The sequence below is a fragment of the Symsagittifera roscoffensis genome, chromosome 7 (assembly GCF_963678635.1).
Source record: "Symsagittifera roscoffensis chromosome 7, txSymRosc1.1, whole genome shotgun sequence".
Classification (NCBI taxonomy): Eukaryota; Metazoa; Xenacoelomorpha; order Acoela; family Convolutidae; genus Symsagittifera; species Symsagittifera roscoffensis.
Window position 1 is genome coordinate 272,233 of NC_087068.1, and position 19,450 is coordinate 291,682.

A 19,450-nucleotide genomic window follows, 5' to 3' on the forward strand; every position below is an offset into this window, starting at 1 on the left:
TACTGGATGGGAAATCGGGTGGCGGAAAAGCAAAAAGTGGTATTATTGGGATTGGAGTGGTGAGGTTGGTTGGGTGGGAATTTGATCGGTGTAGGGATCCAAGTTGTCGGCTCATCGTGGGCTAAAAAAATTATTATTTTGAGACTGAAAAGCGGTGGTATGGGGTTGTTCTATAATTTGTTCATAAGTATTTTCATCTTGTGAGTGGTGTGGCATTATATGTTGGATGGGACTTTGTGATATGGTTGGTCTAAAATTATTATGTGTTATGGCTAAATTTCGAAAATTACGTGGGACTAGGGATAATGGATGGTTATGTGGTAGGGGTGGTAACTGTGGTGCTGTTGGTGTTGTGTCTGCATTGTTATGTTCTTCGTCGTATGTGTTCTGTCTTGTTGCTATTTTTGTGTTATATTCTTTTATTTGTGCGTCTAAAAGAATTTTGTTTATAGATGTAGAAAATATTCCAAAAAATCCTGCAAATAGTATGCGTGCTACACTTGCTTGTCTATTGACTTGTGTGTGTATAGCACATGTGTTATAGATTCCTTTTAAGAGTGAAAAAAGAAATCCAATAAAGTTAAACATTGCGTATAAAATAGTCAGTTTTTCTAAGATGTAGTAGGGCCATCCTAGAAAATCAAGAATTTCATTCTTGAGTGTAACAAAGCTAAAAATATTGATAGGTGATATATCTTGGGGACGGTATTTTTCACCGTTTAGATATATATAATCTTTAATGTCATTAAAATATCCGCTATAGTCTTGCGTATAGATGTCTGCAAATCCTGCGGTTTCGGCAAGTTTGCGTAAGTTTTGGTCAATTGATTGTCTTTGTAATGTGTCCATTTGTGTTAATAATTCCTGGAATTTGTTGTGTTCTAATGTGATGTTGAATATCTGATTTTGAGTATATTTCCTATTGATTGTAAGTCTATATTTGGGTTTCGAGCGATAGCGCGAATGCTTTCTGGTGAAAATTTTTTGAGTGATTGCATTAATGTGGGATATGGGGTGAGAAGGTAATATTTATCTTCATCAGGGTTTAGTTGTACTACGTTGTGGCTATTTTCTGATCCACATGGAACTGCGGTATCCCAGAAATAGGTTCTTCGTGAAAGTGTGTCAACGAAATGTACTTTATTCTTATAAAAGATAGGGATTCTTTAATAGCATCGTTTATCTTCAAAAACGTATAGTGGTGATACTTTTTTAGTACAAGTATAAAACCATAAGATGTTTCCTTCATAGTCTAAAAAATTTGATCTATTTCCTGATAGTAAATATCCTGCATAGGGTATTTTTAATACTGCTAGTGCAAGTGATTGTAATATTTGTGTTCTTTCTAATTCGCATAGTTGGTGTAATGTTTCTAATTCGGAGAGTGACATTTCTTGAAAAATTCGGCTAATCATGTAGTCTAGTTTCATATCTAAGTGAATATCATAGTGGATATTACCAAAATATGTATTATTCATTAGTGATAGTTCTTGTAAACGTGTGCTTTGATCGTCTTGGGGCTTTAAATGTCCACCAGGTTGACCTGTATTCTTTTGAAAATTAACTGGTATATATGATGTTCCTTCGTTTAGGGGATGACTTGTGGCGTATGGGTCGACTTTTATTTTTCCAGTGGTCATGTCGAATCCATTTTCGTATTCAACTAATATTTCAGAGTATTGTGTTTTGTGAAGTGGGTTTCTGTATTTACATGCAAGTTCTGTTTCTTGATATATTTGAAAACGTGTTAATTTATTTTCTATATTATGAATGTTTCGAAAATTAGAACTTATTTTTCGTAATGGATTTACTTGTTCATATGGTATTGATTGTATAGAATATTTTTCGTGAAATTTTATCATACGAGCGTGTATTTTTGCTACTTGAAATGTTGTACATGTGTCTTCGGGGAACCAAACAATTGTTGCTTGTGTTCTGGTTGTAGGGTCGCAATAACCTTGGTCGTTTTTACAAGGTAATCTAATTCCTTGATAAATCATTGTGTTGTCTGATAAATCTCGTGTGAGTTGTATTTTTTCGAGTTGTATTTTCCAATCGAAAAACATTATTTCTTGGTATCCTTTATTTTTTGTGTCTGCTTTGCAGTTTGATGGGTCATTTATACCAATGTGTGGTATCCAGTGTTTATCGTGCATGTCATAGGTTAATCGTCCGTGTGCGCCGTTGTATGGGTATTTTTCATCTAATTTTATATGTCCTTGATATCTTTCAAGTTCTGCTTGATGTACAGAATCTGAAAAAACTTGGAAATATACTAAATTTCTATCTGTGTTTTTATTTTTTGTGATGTTTAGTCGGAGTAACTCGTTTTTACAATCTTCGGGATTGAGATGTAAAAGTCGTTCTATATTACTCTGGTAGAATGATTCATGGTCAAGTCGGTTTTTATTTCCGTTTGAGACTTGTGAACAATGTACTTTCTTTTCAGAAAATGTTGCTGTGAGTTTATATCCTATAACTGTAGTTGCTCGGGCTTTTGAATAAAGTGTTGCTATTACATTTGTAGTTTCTATGGCTTGGGGTTCTGTTTCGCACTGTGATACTTGATTTATTGCATACTTGTGTAGTGTTTTTTGTTCGTTTTCTTCACAATCGTAATGTGTTACTAATAAATCTTGGGGTCCTGTGCGGGGAGAAGGGTTTATGTTTTGATTTGAGATTACTAGAAAAAGGAGTTGGAGAAAAATTAATAATTTTAGAATATACATGTGTATGATAATCCTGAGTATGGGTTATAAAATGTGATGTAACCAATTGTCTTTTTGGTATATCTGTCGTATTTATATATTACTTCAGTGGTTATAAATGGTGGTGGTAGTGATTGGGCTGTTATGTTTGGTGGGTTTAATGGGTAGGGATGTTGAGTAATGTTGTTTAATTTAACTGTGATTTCAAACTTTAATTGTAAACTGTTTTGTTGGAGTATTTGGATATTGTGATCACGGATATCGTCGTGAATGTCTTGTCGGTATTGTAATCTATTAAGTGCCCAGTTGTGAAGGCGATTACTTTCTAGATGTTGTCCAAATAATGGTGGAGGGGCTGTAAATGTATTCCAATCTAGTCTTAAAGGGATATTTGTTGATGATTGTTCTCGATATCTGGCGTCGAGATTATTTGGAAAATTTAAGTTAAAAGGTGGTGGTGAAATCTGGCTTATTGATGATGTTGATGGTAGTGATAATGTTTCTGGTAGTGATGAGGATGTTGTTGTATCCGTAGAAATATCTATTGGATCATTGACTAAATTTAATTCACCTTGTGTAAATGAATGTGTTGTCCAATATGGTAGTCGTGATGCCTGGTTTGGGGGGTTAAAGGGATTTTCACGTATTTGTTCAGATGTTGGTGTTGAACCTAAGTAATCTGATGGTAGGCTTGAGGTGCTACGTTGTGAAAGAAGCGTAGGGGTTTCTGGTAATGTACCAATGGGGTTTTCTGGAGTGTTTTGTGATGGGGATTGAGGTATGTCAAAATGAACTCGGGGAGTTTGAAAATTTCTGTTTCGTCGAGGATGTATAATTTGTCTATTTATTTCGACTGTATTTTGGTTTTGACTAGGATTTCTTATTTTACTTAATTCTTGTGGTAGTGTTGGGTATAAGTTATATGTTGGTTCGCTTAGAGGTGCTTGTCGTTGAACTGGTTCTAGTGGTTCTGATAAACGAGCGTGTCGTTCTTCAAAAGTGTATGGGTTATCTTGAAAGGAAATTCGTGTAGATGTTTGAGGATTATGGGTAGTTGAAGGTGTTGTTGGGTTATCTTGGGATGATGTCGGTGAAGACTGACTTTGTGACTTTTGGGTAGCAATTTTTGATAGCTTTTTGGTCTATTCTTTTAGTGAAAAAGTTAATGTTTATTATAGTATTCTTCTAAGAAAAGAATTAGGAGGGTTGTTGCTAGAGCGAATGTGATGATTGCTTTCTTTATACATTTGCATATGGTCAAAATGAGGGATGATAGAAATGTTATGAAAATTACAAATAGTAGAAAAATATCAGTTCTACTGAAAATAGTTCGTATCATTTAGACAAGTTTTATAAATCGTACCTGTGGATATAATCAAGGGTTTTTGAAAGTTGGAGAAATAGTTCGAATATAGTGTAGAAAATTAAAAAAATATTACAAAAAATGATTAAGAATATTAGAAAAGATTCAAGGATATCAAAAAGAAATATTATGAAAGTTTCAAGTATCGTAAAAAATTGTTTGAGGTTTGTGATAATTTTAGTGACTGTTTGATAGAAGAGCATTTAAGAAATGGCTTCGTGATCGAATATTTTTTGTTGTTTGGGGCAATTTTCAAGTGTGGTCGGATTATTTATTAGTTTTTTGACAAGTGGGTTGAGTTTTGTAAAAAATTGTTGGGGGCAATTTTTATGGTGATCGGGAGGTCTTCTTTGTCTTTATTTTCATTTGTCAAATGATCTGGGGTATTTTTGAGATTTTTATACTTTAGGCTAAATAAAATGGTCGTTCTTTTACTTTAGGCTAATTTAACATATTTGTTTGGGGGATATTTCAGGTCTGAGTTGGGGAAATATTGTTGATCTTTGGTTTATTAGATAAGGGAGGGTTATGATATTATGGTGATATTTATTTTAGTTGTCAAGTTGGAGTGGTTTGCTTATTTTTGACCTGGAGGTCGTAGAGTTATAGTTATAGATATGCCTGGAGTTTAATATTTTTCGTCTAGTTGGTTTGTGTTAAAGTTATAGAAGGTGACGGATTGGATGAATCCTATTGGCTAATTTTGAACTAGAATCGCTGCGTGTTTGTCAGCATGTTATCTTGAAAATTGAAAGTGTAAAATGTTTCAGAGGTGCAAAGATTATTAAAAGTAGAATTAAGGTTGTTTTTGAAATTCAACTTTCTTTAATATTTTAGATTGTGGGATGAATACTTTATAATTTTTACGTGGTTGATTTCTAAGTCGTGAAGACTCTCTATGTTCTGATTTGTCTATTTGTTCTTGGGGTATTATTTGTTCTGTCATTTTTCTATTTTTTCTTTCTTTTTGAGATGTATTTTGATCGAGATTTTTTGTATTGTTTTTTGTGGTGTTTGATTTTGTATTTTGATTTCCGAGGTGAATATCATTTTGTTCCTTTGTTATGTTGTCCGTATGTGGGTCATTTTGAATAACTTTTAAACCTGTAAAAGAATATAATTGAGTTAGTTCGCGGAGTGCGTATTCTTTTGGATAATAAGGTAATAGGTTATTTCGGTGTTGAACGATTTCTTTTTTATCTGAGTCGGTGATTTTATATGTGACATCAGTGGGTTTTGCAATTATTTGGTATGGTCCTTTACGAAGGGGTTGTAACTTTTTTGAAATTCCTTTTTGAGTATTAAAATTGGGTATTAAAACAAATGTTCCAATTTTTAAATCGGAGGCTGGTGTAAAGCGTGAATTTATTTGTTCATTAATATTTTGCCTTTGTAACAACTTTTTTGTTACCTTTTGGTAAATTTCATTGTGTTTTTTATCTCTGTTTAAAATCCATTCGGTGTGTGTACCGGAGGCTAATTTAAGAATTTGTGGGTGATGAAAATGATCTTCATCGTGTGTATGTAATGGTAGGTTATAACAAATTGAGTCTTTATTTGGTTGACAATAACCTTGTGCGTTTTTATGAGAGTTTGCTGTAAACATTATTGGTTTGCGTGGCTTTTGGTTAAAAACCATTTCATATGGTGACATTCCTAAAGTTGTCGTGATTTGTGAATTATATGCTAAGGGAAATAGTTTTACATCTGCTGACCATTCGGTATATCTTGTATCATTTCCATTGATGATACATCTGAGATATTCTTGTAATGAACGGTTCATACCTTCGACTAAGCCGTTTGTCCAAGGTGCGTGAGATGTACGTGGTTTGTGTTAAATGTTATATAAATGACATAGTGTGATGATTTCATTATTTATGAATTCTGTACCGTTGTCTGTAACTAAAATTTCTGGTAGTCCGAACTTTGCTATCCAGTGTTCATAGAGTGTTGTGTAAGCGTAATAAGCGTTACAATGTGGTACTGGGTTAAGTGCTACATAATGTGTAAATGCGTCAACAATTACCATAATGTAGGAGTTTCCTTCGGATGAAGGTGAAATTGGTCCTTTGGTATCAAATGAGATACGATGATTAAAGTACAAACTTTGTCCTTTAAAATCTTGTTTTTGTGCTATTTGTTTTTGATTTGGGTAAGGTTATTTAGTTGACATACTATACAGTCATTGCATAGTACTTTTATCCAAATTGGTGCATTTGGGAAATAAAAGTTTTGTACAAAATTTGAATATGTTTTTTCTGATCCAGTGTCCTTTAATATTTTGTGTATGTGAAATATTAAAAGCTATAAGAATCATACTTAAAGGGAGACAGGGAACTGTAGATTCATTTAGTTTGTATTCTAGAAGGTCTGTGTTTTCGTTAATTGTTGTATTATTGAATTTTCGAAAATATCGGAGGAGTGTTTTGTTTCCTAGAATAGTTGAATCTGCTTTGATAGGTTTAGTTTTATATTTGTGCCATGATTTCAGTTGTCGAATTACTGGGTCAAGGTTTTGATATTGTTTCTGTTGGGGGGAGAAAAATGTTTTCAATTTCTAATTTAGATAAGGGTATTGTGTCAAGTGGGTCATGGAGGTCAAAAATTTGATTTATTGTGTATTTTGAATCGTTTGTTTGTGGTCCTGATAAGTTTATTTTATCAGTTAAATTTTCTTTTTCAATTAGTGGAAAATGGTCTTTTTTAGGCAGGTGTTGTTTTATTCTTTTTTGTTGGGTGTTATTTTTTATCCATTGTGAATATGGGATTGGTTTAAAAGTTGATGTTCCAAGTAGATCAACTTCATAGTGATTATTTTGACAATCTAAATAAAGTGGGAAATGTTGTAAATTATTTATTTGTGATTGTTCAACGTCAGTTTTTACTGCATATTTGCATTCCAATCGGGGTGATGTTTCATTTTCTGCAAGGTAGAATTTTATGTTTTTGGGTATTTCGACTGTGGTTTTACGTGTGAGTAATTCAGGTGGCGTATTTCGACTTAAGGTGTCTGGTAATGCAAGATTTTTTCCTGCGGTCCAAACTATATGTAAGTTTGGGAATTTCATTAAAATGAGTTGAAATCTATAAACTCGGTGGTTTGGATTAGACTTTTGTGTAAAAAGAAAGATGATTGGTTTATGGTCTGTGAATAGAACTGTGGGATGTTTTGATCCAAGTATCAGAAATTCATATTCTGTTAGTGTATATATTATGGCTGTACATTCTCTCATTAGAGTTGAGAGTCGTAGCTCTGCTTGAGTGAATAATCGAGAATTTGCTGATATGAGGTTCATTTTATTTGTACTATTATGTGATTGTAATAATGCTGCGCCGATGCCAAATATCGAAGCATCGCACATTGCATAAAATGGTTGATTTGAATCTGGAATTGTGTTTGAAATTTGTTCAGTTAGAAGTTTTTTAATTTCTTCAAATCGTGCTTGATGTTCTGTATTCCATTCAAAATTATTTTGTTGTCTAAGTATGTTATAGAATGGTCGTAGATATAATTGCATTTTATAAACATATTTGCTTAAAAAGTTTAACATTCCAAGGAATTCTTGGATTTTCTTTTTATTTGTTGGTGGTTGGAGTTTTTGAATAGCGTCTATACGTGATTTCAATGGAGTTATTGTTTTTCTTTCTATATTATGTCCTAAGAATTTAACTTTTGTCAAAAAGAAGTGTGATTTATCGGGGGCGGCCTTCAGATTTTCGTTCTGAAGTATTTGGTGATATTGTTCTAAAACATTGAACATTTCCTCTTTTGTCTGTGATTGCATAAAAACATCGTCTAAATAGGTGATTGCATTTTTCTTGAGAATTAGTGGTCGAAAAATTTTGCTCATAAAAGCTGAAAATGCTGCTGGTCCTATGGATATTTCATAGAATAAGCGGTTGAATTCGTATTGTTGGTTTCCAATAACAAATTGTGTTAAGCGTCGTGATTGTTCATCTAATGGCATTTGATTATATGCACTATTCATATCGGCGGTGGTAAAGTATTTTCCGTTTATTTTTGTTAAAATAACTTGTATTGGTTCAATGGGCCAATTACACTTTGATTCATCTATGAGTGAGTTGAGGTATCTAGCATCGAGAACAATTTTTAATGATTCTCCTTTGGCTAGAATGATAACAGGGTTGATAAATGTGTTGCCTTTTGGTTGTTCCTCTTTGTTTACTGGTGATATAATGTTGTATTGTTCTAAAATGTCGAGTAATCTGTTCACTTTATCGTGTAAGTGAATTGGTACTTTACTTGCTCTTTGTTTTTTGAAAACTGCGTCTGGTTTTAATGGGAGATGTAGTGATGAGCTGATTTTGCCAACATCAAAGTTGGATGTTGCATAGACTGATGAATATTTAATTAGCTGTTTTGCTAGTTTTTCAAATTCGTCTTGTGTTATTTGTGAATGTTGGAAATTAAACATTGTTAAAAATTTCTGTTGACTCTCTGTGTAGTTACTTATGTTGAATGTAGGTTTGAAATATGGGGTTTTTGTGAAATAATCCGTATTTCTGTTTTCGTTACTTATTATACTATTTATAGATAATTCTTCATTAAGAATTGTGGATTGGCAAATATCTAGTATTGGAGTATATTATTTACACGATATGCTTTTTCGTGTATTGGTGATATTGTAGCGTTGGTTTCGCAATAGCCTTAAAGTCCTAAAGGTAATGTTACTTGGTAAGGTGTATTGTTGTATACATGTAAGGAAATAATATCTGAATTCGAGTTTTTCAAATATTTTATTGATGAGATTGTGATTTTGAAAAATTTATGAATAGGTTTGAATTCAAAATCTGACATATAAAATTTTTGTTTGTTTTGCTTTTTATCATATTGGTGAACTTGCTTTATTGAAAAACTGTATATGTTTCCTGATAGTGGTTTCAAGTGTTTTCTTTGTTGGTTATATATTGGATAGAATTTTGAAAAGAATAGTGGTTGTTTATTTAATCTTTGAAAAAATGTTAGGGATGTGTCTTTTGTTTTTGTATATTTATCTTTGATTAATATTTTACTATTCAAGATGTTGATTGTTGGTATATATTTAGAGATAAATGGTATTCCAATGATATTGTGTTTAATATCAGTGATATGGAATATTTGTTTAAATGGTTTGGTTAAAATTTTGTTTTGCTCCATTGTTCTTGTGGGGAGAAGAAATAATTGAATTTTTCCGTAGTTTATTAATGTTGATCCTTGTGCTGTTGCTAGTTTGCTGGAAGTTTCAAGAGGTGTTAGCTTTGGGTGTATGGTTTTTATTTCATTCCATGTGGGAATGTTTATTATATTTGATTCTGCTCCTGAATCAATTAAAAAATCAATTTCAAGATCTGGTGGTTGAAATTCTTTGCTTCTTGGACTTTCTAAAAGAAATGGTATTGTCCAAATTTTTTCATTGGGTTGTTCTTTTTGTATGTTTTGATAGATGTGATTTGTATTCAAGCATTTTGTTTTTTCGTTCTCATTGGGTTGATTTGTAGTGTTAATTTCATTAGTTTTTTGTGTCGTCGGTGTGGAATGGACGGGTTCAATATAATAATTGTGAAGGAGTTCTGATTGATTCTCATATATGTGTGATGAAAAAGGTTGTTCATATATAACAGGTTCATAGTCATTTTCGACTTTTATCATATTGATGGAGAGAGTGTTTTCTGCATCGCTTTCTGAATCTGATGATCCACAGTTTATTTGATTGAGTTGTAACGTATCAGTTACTGTGTCATCAATACCTGGAGGGTCTGATGTTGTTTCTGGATTAGATTGTACTTGATTAATATGTCTTTGATGTTTAGGTGTACTACTTCTGTGGCGATTATTAGAATTATTATAGTTATTATTATTCCGGTGTGGTGATTGGGAATAAATTCTATAACGATTATTATAACTTGAGTGTCGATTTTGTGAATTATTTCGCGATCTGTTTTGGTAATTATTGTTTGGTCTGTTATAGTTCGATCTATTATATGAGTTATTCCTTGATTGATTGTTCGGGTAATTCTGGTTTTGGTTGTTTGAATAACTTCTATTCCGATTATTGGAGTAGTTTCTATTCCTATTGTATGATGAATTTCGTGATTGATTGTTTGGATAATAATTATTTCTTGATTGGGAATTAGATCTAGAAACAAATCGTTGTGTATTTGAATGTGATCTGGAGTAGTTATTTCGACTATTTGGTCTATTGTAGTGATTTTGTGATGAATTTTGCGTGTTTCTTCGTTCTGGTGATCTTCCTCTATAACTTGAGTTATATGGTGATTGATTTCTTGTATAATTTGTATTGTTCGGGAGTGGTTTTCCTGAACTGTTGTTGCTGTAGACTGTTTTGTTCGGTAGATTTTGGTCTTTTTTCATGTATTGATAGAATGATTTATTTGGTTCTTTATATTTTTGAGGTTTATTTTGATTGTCTTGCTGTTTTTGTCTACATTCAGAAATACTATGTCCGTATCGTCGGCAATAATTACACCATTTTTTGAAAGATGGTTTGCCTTTAAAGTTTGGGTGTTTTTCGTAAATATTGAGTATTTCAGTGATTTTTTCAACGAGGTCTGTATCTGATTCCTGTATATTGTTTATATTTGTGGAAGCTGTTTCAATTCTGTTAACGTATTGTAATTTCAGATTTTCCGTTTCTTCGAGTTTCATTGTGATTTCTGCTTGTTCTAGTTTGTCTACTAGTTTTCGAAAATCTAAATCGGGTTCTCGAATTGACGAAGGATGGGATGCTCTCTTTTTTATTGCTATTTTCCTTAATTGTGGTGTTAAGGTCATCATTAGGATTTCTGTCATCTTTGTGTTTTTATAGTCATGTGTATTTAATGAATATGCTTTTCGAACTAGTGTTTCGATTCGTACTGCTAATTGCTTGATGGTTTCGTTTGGTAATCTGCGAATTTCATTACATAAAACTCTTTGTTGTTGTTTGTTTCTTTCGGAGTCAAACATTTTTGAAAATTCTTGTGTAAACCTTTTCCAATTTGATTTTATTTCTATAGGCAATACTGAAAACCATTTTTGGGCTGCGCCATCTAGAGTTGTTTGTATTAACGCTGTGCGTCGATGTATCCAGTTTCGATGTAGTGGCGTATTAATTGGTTCAGGTCCTATGTTTAAAATCAAATTTGCTGTGACTGCATTTAAATAGTCTTCTACAGAATATTCAGGGTCTGTTCCTGTGAATACCATTAAAGGTTTATTTGATGTTATTGATGATCCACCCATAAGGTATGGATTCATCGTCATTTGTAATGATTCTGCTGCATTTGGCATTTGAGAAAAATTTGAAAGTTGATTTCTTGTTATTTCGTGTTGTTGAAGATAATATGGGAGTGGTATTTCATTTTGCATTTGTGCTGGTTGGTACTAGTTTGCAATCATTGGGTTTTGTTGCTGAATTGGTTGAAAAGATTGTGTATTAATTGGGTTTTGTTGCTGAATTGGTTGTTGATTTTGTGTATCTATTGGTTGTGGAGAAAAAATTCTATGATATGTATGTGGTTTCTATATTCCTTGTCCACGATATTCTTGATTATAGGGTGCAAATATATCTGGTTGTAAGAAATCATCATCTGAGGATAAGTAATCCATTTGATAAGATGTTTGTTTTTTATTTTTATTTTGTTTTCACTACGATCCTGTGGAGGATGTAAATTTGTTTGGAAATTCACTGAATTAGGTGGTGCCATTGGGTTATCCCAGTTTCGAGATCTTGTATAATTACTAAAATTTTTTCGTGGTTGATAATTTGTTTTTGATGGATGTGTGTAATTATAATTATGGTCTGCAAAGTTGTTTCTAGTGAACGTTTTGCGTGTTTTTGGCGGTATTGTCATGGGTCTGTATGTTTGGTAATCCATGTGTGAATATTTTGGGGCAACCGAAGGTTTAACGGTTGATTGTAATGTTACCTGTGTTTGTGAAGGATTTGTATTTCTTGGTGTTGTTAAGTTTGGACGTATTGGTGAAATACTTTGTTGTGTAGTTGTTGTGTGTACGATTTCTTCATTTATGAAGTGTGATGGTGTCTGGATATCTTGTTGAGTAAGATTCCTAGTTCCATTGAGGTTTTCATTGTGTATGACTGTAGAGTTTAAACTATTATTTTGCATATCGGGTAAAAATTTATTATAGTTTAATGGTGTTGCATCAATGGTTAATGGTATTACTCGTACATAATCTCTTACATAAGATATCGTACTTATTGCTTGACTTGAGATTGATTGTGGGAAGTTTATGGATGCGGGATGAGACCATTCGGGGTCCCAAACATAGTCTGATTGTTCTGTGATGGCAGTATCATCGTTTGAGTTTTGGGGTCTAAAATTTTTTCTTGCTTGTGAAATTAAATCAATATTATGTGTGAAATAATCTATTATGAACCATGCCAAGATTTTTTGTAAGTCGTGTTTTGTATGTTGTGAAACTTCATCTTTCGTGAAATTTTCTTTAATTATATTTAGAAAACTAGAGAGTAGTGTGATTTCATGTCGTACTCTTATATGTTTAGATGTTTCTGTCGGTGAGACATTTGGTATCTGGATTTCGTTTTCTAATATCGAGATATAATGCTTTTTATATGTTCTGAGAATACTTTTGAGAATTCTAAATCAAGGTCGTCTGTTTGAATTATATATTTACTGTGATTCTGGTTTGGTGAGCTGAATTCTATGGAGTAGATTCCGTATTGTTGTGTTAGGTTACATATATCTTTTAGATAGTGATCGATAATTTGTCTTTTGATTTTTACATCTGGGAACTCTGTTTTACATGGACTGATTCCGGGTTCAAACAAATTTAAGAGTAAATTTTTGCAAAATATATGCTGTCCTCTATCAGTGGTTGCATCTACGATAAAGGGGAAGATATCATCATCATCTGGACTTTCTTCACCTGGGGTGTGCGTTGAGCTCATTTTTTCGTTCGATGACTGTTAATATGTAATTATCAATGTGTCTAATTGGTTGATTCCAATTGTATAAATGTATTGGTTTGTGTTTATACTGCTTTTTTATTCTTCTTTTTCCTCTTTTTGATGAATTTGAAGTTGTTTCTGAGTCAGAGAAATATAATTGATCGTGAATTGGGCAATTTTTATCTATTGATTCTTTTAGTTTATAAAGTTCGTCTAAACTGTTGGTTTCTGATTCTGAAAATGCATTTCAATTTTTTGAAAATCTTTTTCGTGTTATTTGTCTTTGTTTAGTTATTATTTTTCTCTTTAATGTTTGTCGTTTTGTTCTAATGTATCCAACTGTTTGTGTATGAGGTGTGATTACAAGGTCGTATTTTTTGTTATCTATTTCACAATTGTGTAAAACGATTTTTTGTTTATTTCCTAGGTTTTTAAATGACATAAGGTTTAGGATGACGGATGCAAAAGGTTGTTAAATGATTTCTATTTGCTTAAACTGTTAGTCCTTACGATTTTTTTGTTAGCCTAACCTGGGTCTATTTGTTCAGGGTTGGGGAGAAAAGTATATCGATTCCGAAGAATGATTTTATACTTTCTCGTGGATAGTATAAGCTAAGGTGTTAACTTACTTAATCTTACTTAAGGGTAGTGATTGTGTTCAGGGTTGGAGAATAGTAAATCGATCCACAAGGTTCAGGTATAATTAGAACGCGAGTAGTTCGTTAGATACTATTTTAAACTTACTAAGTCTAAGATTTATCCTGGGTCTGGTAAGAGGGGGGATCAAGTGAAGGATGAATAACCGAAGTTCTTCACTGTTTATCCTAATTTGAATGATTAGTTTTGTTTAAAAATTTCTATTAGTCCTGGGTTTTTAGAAAGGGTTGGATAGTGAATCGACGTTTGAGGTCGTTAGACACTAGTTAAGTGGGTGGGGGAGAACAAAGTTGTTCTTTTTGATCCAAGGATAGGCCTTGATGATCAAGTTTTAAATTTAATTAAATAGAAAATGATTTAAGATCCAAGGATAAGCCTTGATGATCTGATTTTAAAATTAAGTGAATTTAAGTTTAAAATGTTTTAAATTTGTGTAAAGAATAGATTTAGTATTTTTATGATATTAGTGAGCTTATGAATGCTGTTATGTTTAGGCGATGAAGCTGGAACAACAGGATGATTTATAATTACTAACCGTTTATTGTCATGCTACTAATTTTTATTTTGATTTTTCAATAAATATTTTTCAAACATGTTTTGTATATTACTGCAGAATTTAGGAAAACGATCTGAGATCTTTTTATCAATCGTTATTGTATATTAATAATTTTGTTTAGCGCCTGAAATGATTTTGAAGATTGACTTCAAAATTTTATGTTTGCAAATGAAAATCTAAATTCATTGCTAGTAGTATTCTAAATACAAAAGTTTGTTCTGGCTTTTGCCGAACTATCATATAACTATATGGTAAGTTTCTGCTTTGTCGTATGTCGTCTCTGGTTCGAGGTCTTCTTCCAATTCCGGGTAGTTCTGTTATCGTTTGGAATATTGGCTCTGATCTATTGAGTCGTAGAGACATTTCGATTAAATTATTGTCGTATAACATTTTGTAAACGTTTTGTCTAAATTCTAATCTATTATTGGTTAATTCTAAGCTATTAAGGTCTTGTTCGAGACTTATGGTCGCACCAGATGAGTTATGACCGATGGGTATAACTCATAGAGTAATTTCGGATAGGGTACACCGTCTGCTCGTCACGCTATCTTATTTTCGGCCGGATAGATTCGTGCAACTTCTTAGTCTAATACCGATCCTAATCTTACTCTTATACTATCTAGTCTCAGGTTGTTTAACTAGTCTCTGCTAGGCTCAATAGATCTAGGGTATACTGGTTTATTGCGGCTGCTGAAGTACTCGGGAGAGTTCAACTAATTTCTAAGTTAAATTCAAATCTCTCTGGTGCTGAAATTACAAGTAATTTCAGCACTTACAAATAAGTGGATTGTTAGTTAGATGGATCATGATTGGTTAATGTTAAATACTTTACATTGGTAAAATATCTAATTTATCCAATCATAAAATGTAGTTTAGATCAGGTTCCAGTAGTTAATTAAGCTATAAAACACTTACCCAACATCGGGAGCAAATTGAATCTGGATTAAAAAAAGAAATACACTTTTTGCAATGCATTCTGAAAATAATTGGTTTCATTCATGGCCTTAATAGTGCGAAAACGAATAAATTCAATTATACTTTTTTCAAGATTCCGCCGGTGAATTTTTGAGGGTAATTGTTTGCGACACTTAATAAAAGCGACTAAATTTCGAGAGAAGACATGAACCTAATTTTATGCTTTTCGTTTTTGATTTTTCAAATCTTAAAAGAAATAAACAGATTGGTTTGCAAATTATAGTGATTCTCATTTCCAACCAGACAATGGCTTCGAGTCGTTTTTTGGAATTGTTGATGGGCTCCTAAATAAATTGGATCATTTTTTTAAGGTTTCTATTTATGCTTTCAAGTTTTTGAAAAATGTGAAATGGCGGTTTTCATAAATTATTGTTTTGGCGATTCTGTGGCAGATATTTTTTTATTTTTTATTTAAGGTGTCCTTCCAGCAGAATCACTGTCTGTTGTCCAGACCGGGACGCCGAGTGTTGCAGGGACAACTGTCCCAAATCTGTAATTCCAAATCTCCTGCTGGCGGGCAAGGGACACCAAAATGGTAGGTTTGTATACATTGCAAGACAACCAGTAGAAAGCTTACGAACAGATCTTATAAAGCAGTTGCCTTTTGAAAACAATTAAAACTTTTTTCTCCCCGGGAATCGTCATACGAGGACAGTGAAAAATAGTCGCTTCTGCAAATTTGCCAAAATGGATGGGGTCGAATAAGGGCCCGCGTTGGCCAAAAACGCTCTTCATACAATTGGAAAACAAATGATAAATATCTTATATTTATTGTCGACCCAGGTACATTTTTCATGCAATTCCTGAAGAACATAAGGTTGTATTAAAGGTTTATAATTAGGATCTTTTGCTATATGGACTTTGTATTAGTAGCATTTTTTCCAGCAACCAAAAAACTGTTAATTTTTATTCAATTTAACTTCTCCATTTTTTCGAATTGTATTCGTGATCAATCACAAGTTAATGAAGGCTTAAATCACCAAAAGATTAAATATACATTGCCTCTAGTGACCTGAACATCGATGTCTCGCACAAACGCTATAATGAAAGTAGCAAACTTTCAATTTTTTTTTAGAATTTCATGACTACGTTATGTTCCAGGACTACCTTATATATATTCCGGTTAGTTTACATGCTACGTTAATAAATTCCGATTTCTTTTGTATGGCGTGATTATGTATGCCTTGATCAATGTCTGATTAATTGAAAATTCAAAAAATTAAAATAATCGTCATTGAAAAATTTTGCCAAAAAATAAAAGTTTTTTTTTGTTATATCATTTGTAAAAGACAGCTCGAGACAATTCAGGTCATTTTCTATGCATTGTAACAGCAAGACCGCCCAACTTTCAGTGCTTTGAGCAATCAAGGTCTTTGTCACTTGTGTTCGGTTGCAACGCACCTATCATACAATTGCCATTTGTGGGAAAATGTTAACTATAGAGATTTCACACAGTTTTCTTTACGTATGGAATTGCATGGAATTGCAGGAAAACAAATTTCCCATTTATGAGAAATGTATAACAAGCATTTTTGTCCAAACCGGGGATTGCGCGCAAACAATAACTCAAAAAAATTTTTGAGGTAATTTCAAAACTTCAATGAAATTGAATGGAAAGTGTGGACTAGCTTTTTTGACATAACAATTTACGATACATTGGCTTTCATTCCCGAAGAAAGAAATGTTCTTTTTAAGTTCGATGACACTATTTAGAAAAAAGCGTATGAAAAGTGTATGGTTAGCAATTTTTTCTTAGACTTAACTTATTTGAATTGTATGGGCGAATTTTGTTTGGGAGTTTTTTGACGCACGAAGAACGCCGACTGAGAGACATTGCTATTGTGTAAACAAAACACGAATTTAACTAAAGTTTTTGTCATACTGACTCAATTTATCAAATCAAATTCAATAAACCAATTACTTGCTGAGTTTAGCAATGGTTCTGTTACAAAAAAGAATATTCTGAAAAACTTTCTTCGAAATACACATATGAAGTTTTGCGGCAAACTGCAAGTACATATGAAAATCAGCATTGCATCTGTGTGATTGGTTTTTGTTGCAGCTAAAGTGTAATTAAGGAAGATTTTTGTTTAAAAAAAATTGTTATTAAACCGTACTGGTGCTCTAATTTAAGTCAGATTTTTGTACCAATGTATGAACAAAACTCATAATTTTTGGCTACTACACCAAAAAATTTGCAGGAAAGTTTTGCAAGAAAAACAATTTTTGTAATTACAATCTTTTTTATTTCGAGTAAAGCAAGTTAGAAATAACTGATTTTATTCAATCCAAAAATGTGTCTAAAAACCATCAAGCTGAAAATTACACATGTCGCTATCTCCAGAAAAGTTTTCGAATCGTCTGAAAAACGTCAATTATTTGAGCGACTAGCAGCATATCATTTACATAGACAAGACAAACACAGGATCCGCGTACGGAACCTTGTCGAAGAATGCATTAAACAGGCAAACAATTAGTGATGACCTGAGAAAACTCTTACTATGAAAATTAAAGAGAATAAATATGTCAAATTCTAGATATATTGAAGCGTATTGAATTGCTTCAGAAGCAATTCCATTTTAATTACTGATTCTTTATTATCAGTTAAATTGAACCAACCGTAACATTGTGTCAAAGATGATAGATAAACTAATCAAACCTATGCAAAAATGCAAAGATAGTTTTCTCGAATGTTTTTTTCTAAAAGTTATCAAAAGTTCGAACACGTGAACAAAAAAGATATTCCTTCCTAATAACATATTTTGTTTTTTTTTGTATACTTTTCCCAACAAAAAAAGCTAGTAATAGCAACTAAAAATTAGGAAAAAAAAACTTAGATCGATCTCAAAAAAATCTTCTGCACATATTCTCTCGCATTGCACCGATCCACAATAGTGGTGTCCAGACTGGAGCTGGCAATTCATTAAATGTTCTGAAATCTGAGGGGACAATGCTTTGGTTGATTGCTTTCCTTGGGAGAGCCCGCTCAGAGAAGGAGAGCGACAGTGCTGCAGAGGGAGCGTATCTCGCAGACTTTCAAAATACGAATTTCTTCCTCAGTCAGTGTTGAGTGCCAGCAATTTTGAAGAAGTGGATTCTTGTTTCGCAAAAAATCCTCATAGAGATCACGTTCAATGAGATCCACACTGTGGTACGAGATTACTGTAGACTCAGTGACAATGTGGTGATTGCTGAGCGAGTCATCTTCCTATCGACAGTTCAGAATCATTTCGGGACATAAAAACATCGCTGATGCGGAAGACGATATAAAATCAATGAAGCTCATCTCGTGACTAAGATCAGAAGATTCTAATTTCAAGTTATTTGAGGCAAAAAGAGGTTCAACAAAGTTAATTTTAATTGATATGAAAACTGTCTTACAGTTTAGCGATCAAATACAAACTAAGTTTAAAATAAAGAAACAATTGCTAACTTCTAAATCAACCTCCAGAAAACCGGAAATTGTTAATGAAGCTTACATTAGCGATAAATCGGATACAAAAAAGTGCGGATGAAAAAACCACTCGGGTATAAGTCTTATTCTTCAACCCGTAAGGAATGTAACTCATATGGTAAGACAGGAATTTTGCAAAAAAAGTGTCGACGTAAGTTCAGCAACAATAACACATGTAACAGTAGAATAAATAGGAGAGAAAACAGTCATGCTGATAGGGGCCAGTTCTCAGAGGGCGCTGTTTTTGCATCAAGTTTCATCGGCATTGTCGCCTCATGGAAAAGTGTCGTCATTGACGGCACTGAAGTGATTGGGCACTGGTGCTGATACAACGTTGATATCGTCATGTATCTGGTAGAAGCTTGGAAGACCTACTCTAGCTGGAACTGCTGGGAGTCTAGAGGCATACGACGGAGACAAACTCTACATTAAATGAACAGCTTTTTGTGACCTGACATGAAATGGTCGAATCAACTCAAAGCTACTCCGGCACCCGGCAGTTGGGCGATCCAACAGGGATTTTGGACTACTTACCAAGTTAGTATCCGATACATTCGATACATGGGCTCTCAAATACTTTGTCGTCAGTCAAAGGGTACAAGGTCCAGGTGAAACTGTAGCCTGCAGCCCAATCATTTTTCTGCCAAGCACGCAAAATTCCGCTGCCAATGAAGGAGGCACTGAAAACAAAACTACAGTAAAGGGTCCGGCAGAGACTTTTCGAGCCAAGGTGGCCCAGAGGAGTTACCAAGGCATCTTCAGTAGTGTGGCACAAAAAAAAAAACAGTGAACTCAGACTTTGTG

The 19,450-nt window shown here is 33.2% G+C and overlaps 1 protein-coding gene across 4 annotated transcripts in view; it reads left to right on the forward strand.

Annotated features, from left to right (window-relative positions):
- The window catches only part of LOC134851711 (uncharacterized), a 215,982-nt gene that overhangs the window by 79,775 nt on the left and 116,757 nt on the right, over positions 1–19,450 (forward strand). For all 4 annotated transcript variants that reach the window (XM_063867924.1, XM_063867926.1, XM_063867928.1 and 1 more), the window contains one exon: positions 15,609–15,727. In XM_063867924.1, coding sequence (XP_063723994.1) covers positions 15,609–15,727 — 119 coding nt within the window. The remainder of the gene's footprint in view (positions 1–15,608; positions 15,728–19,450) is intronic.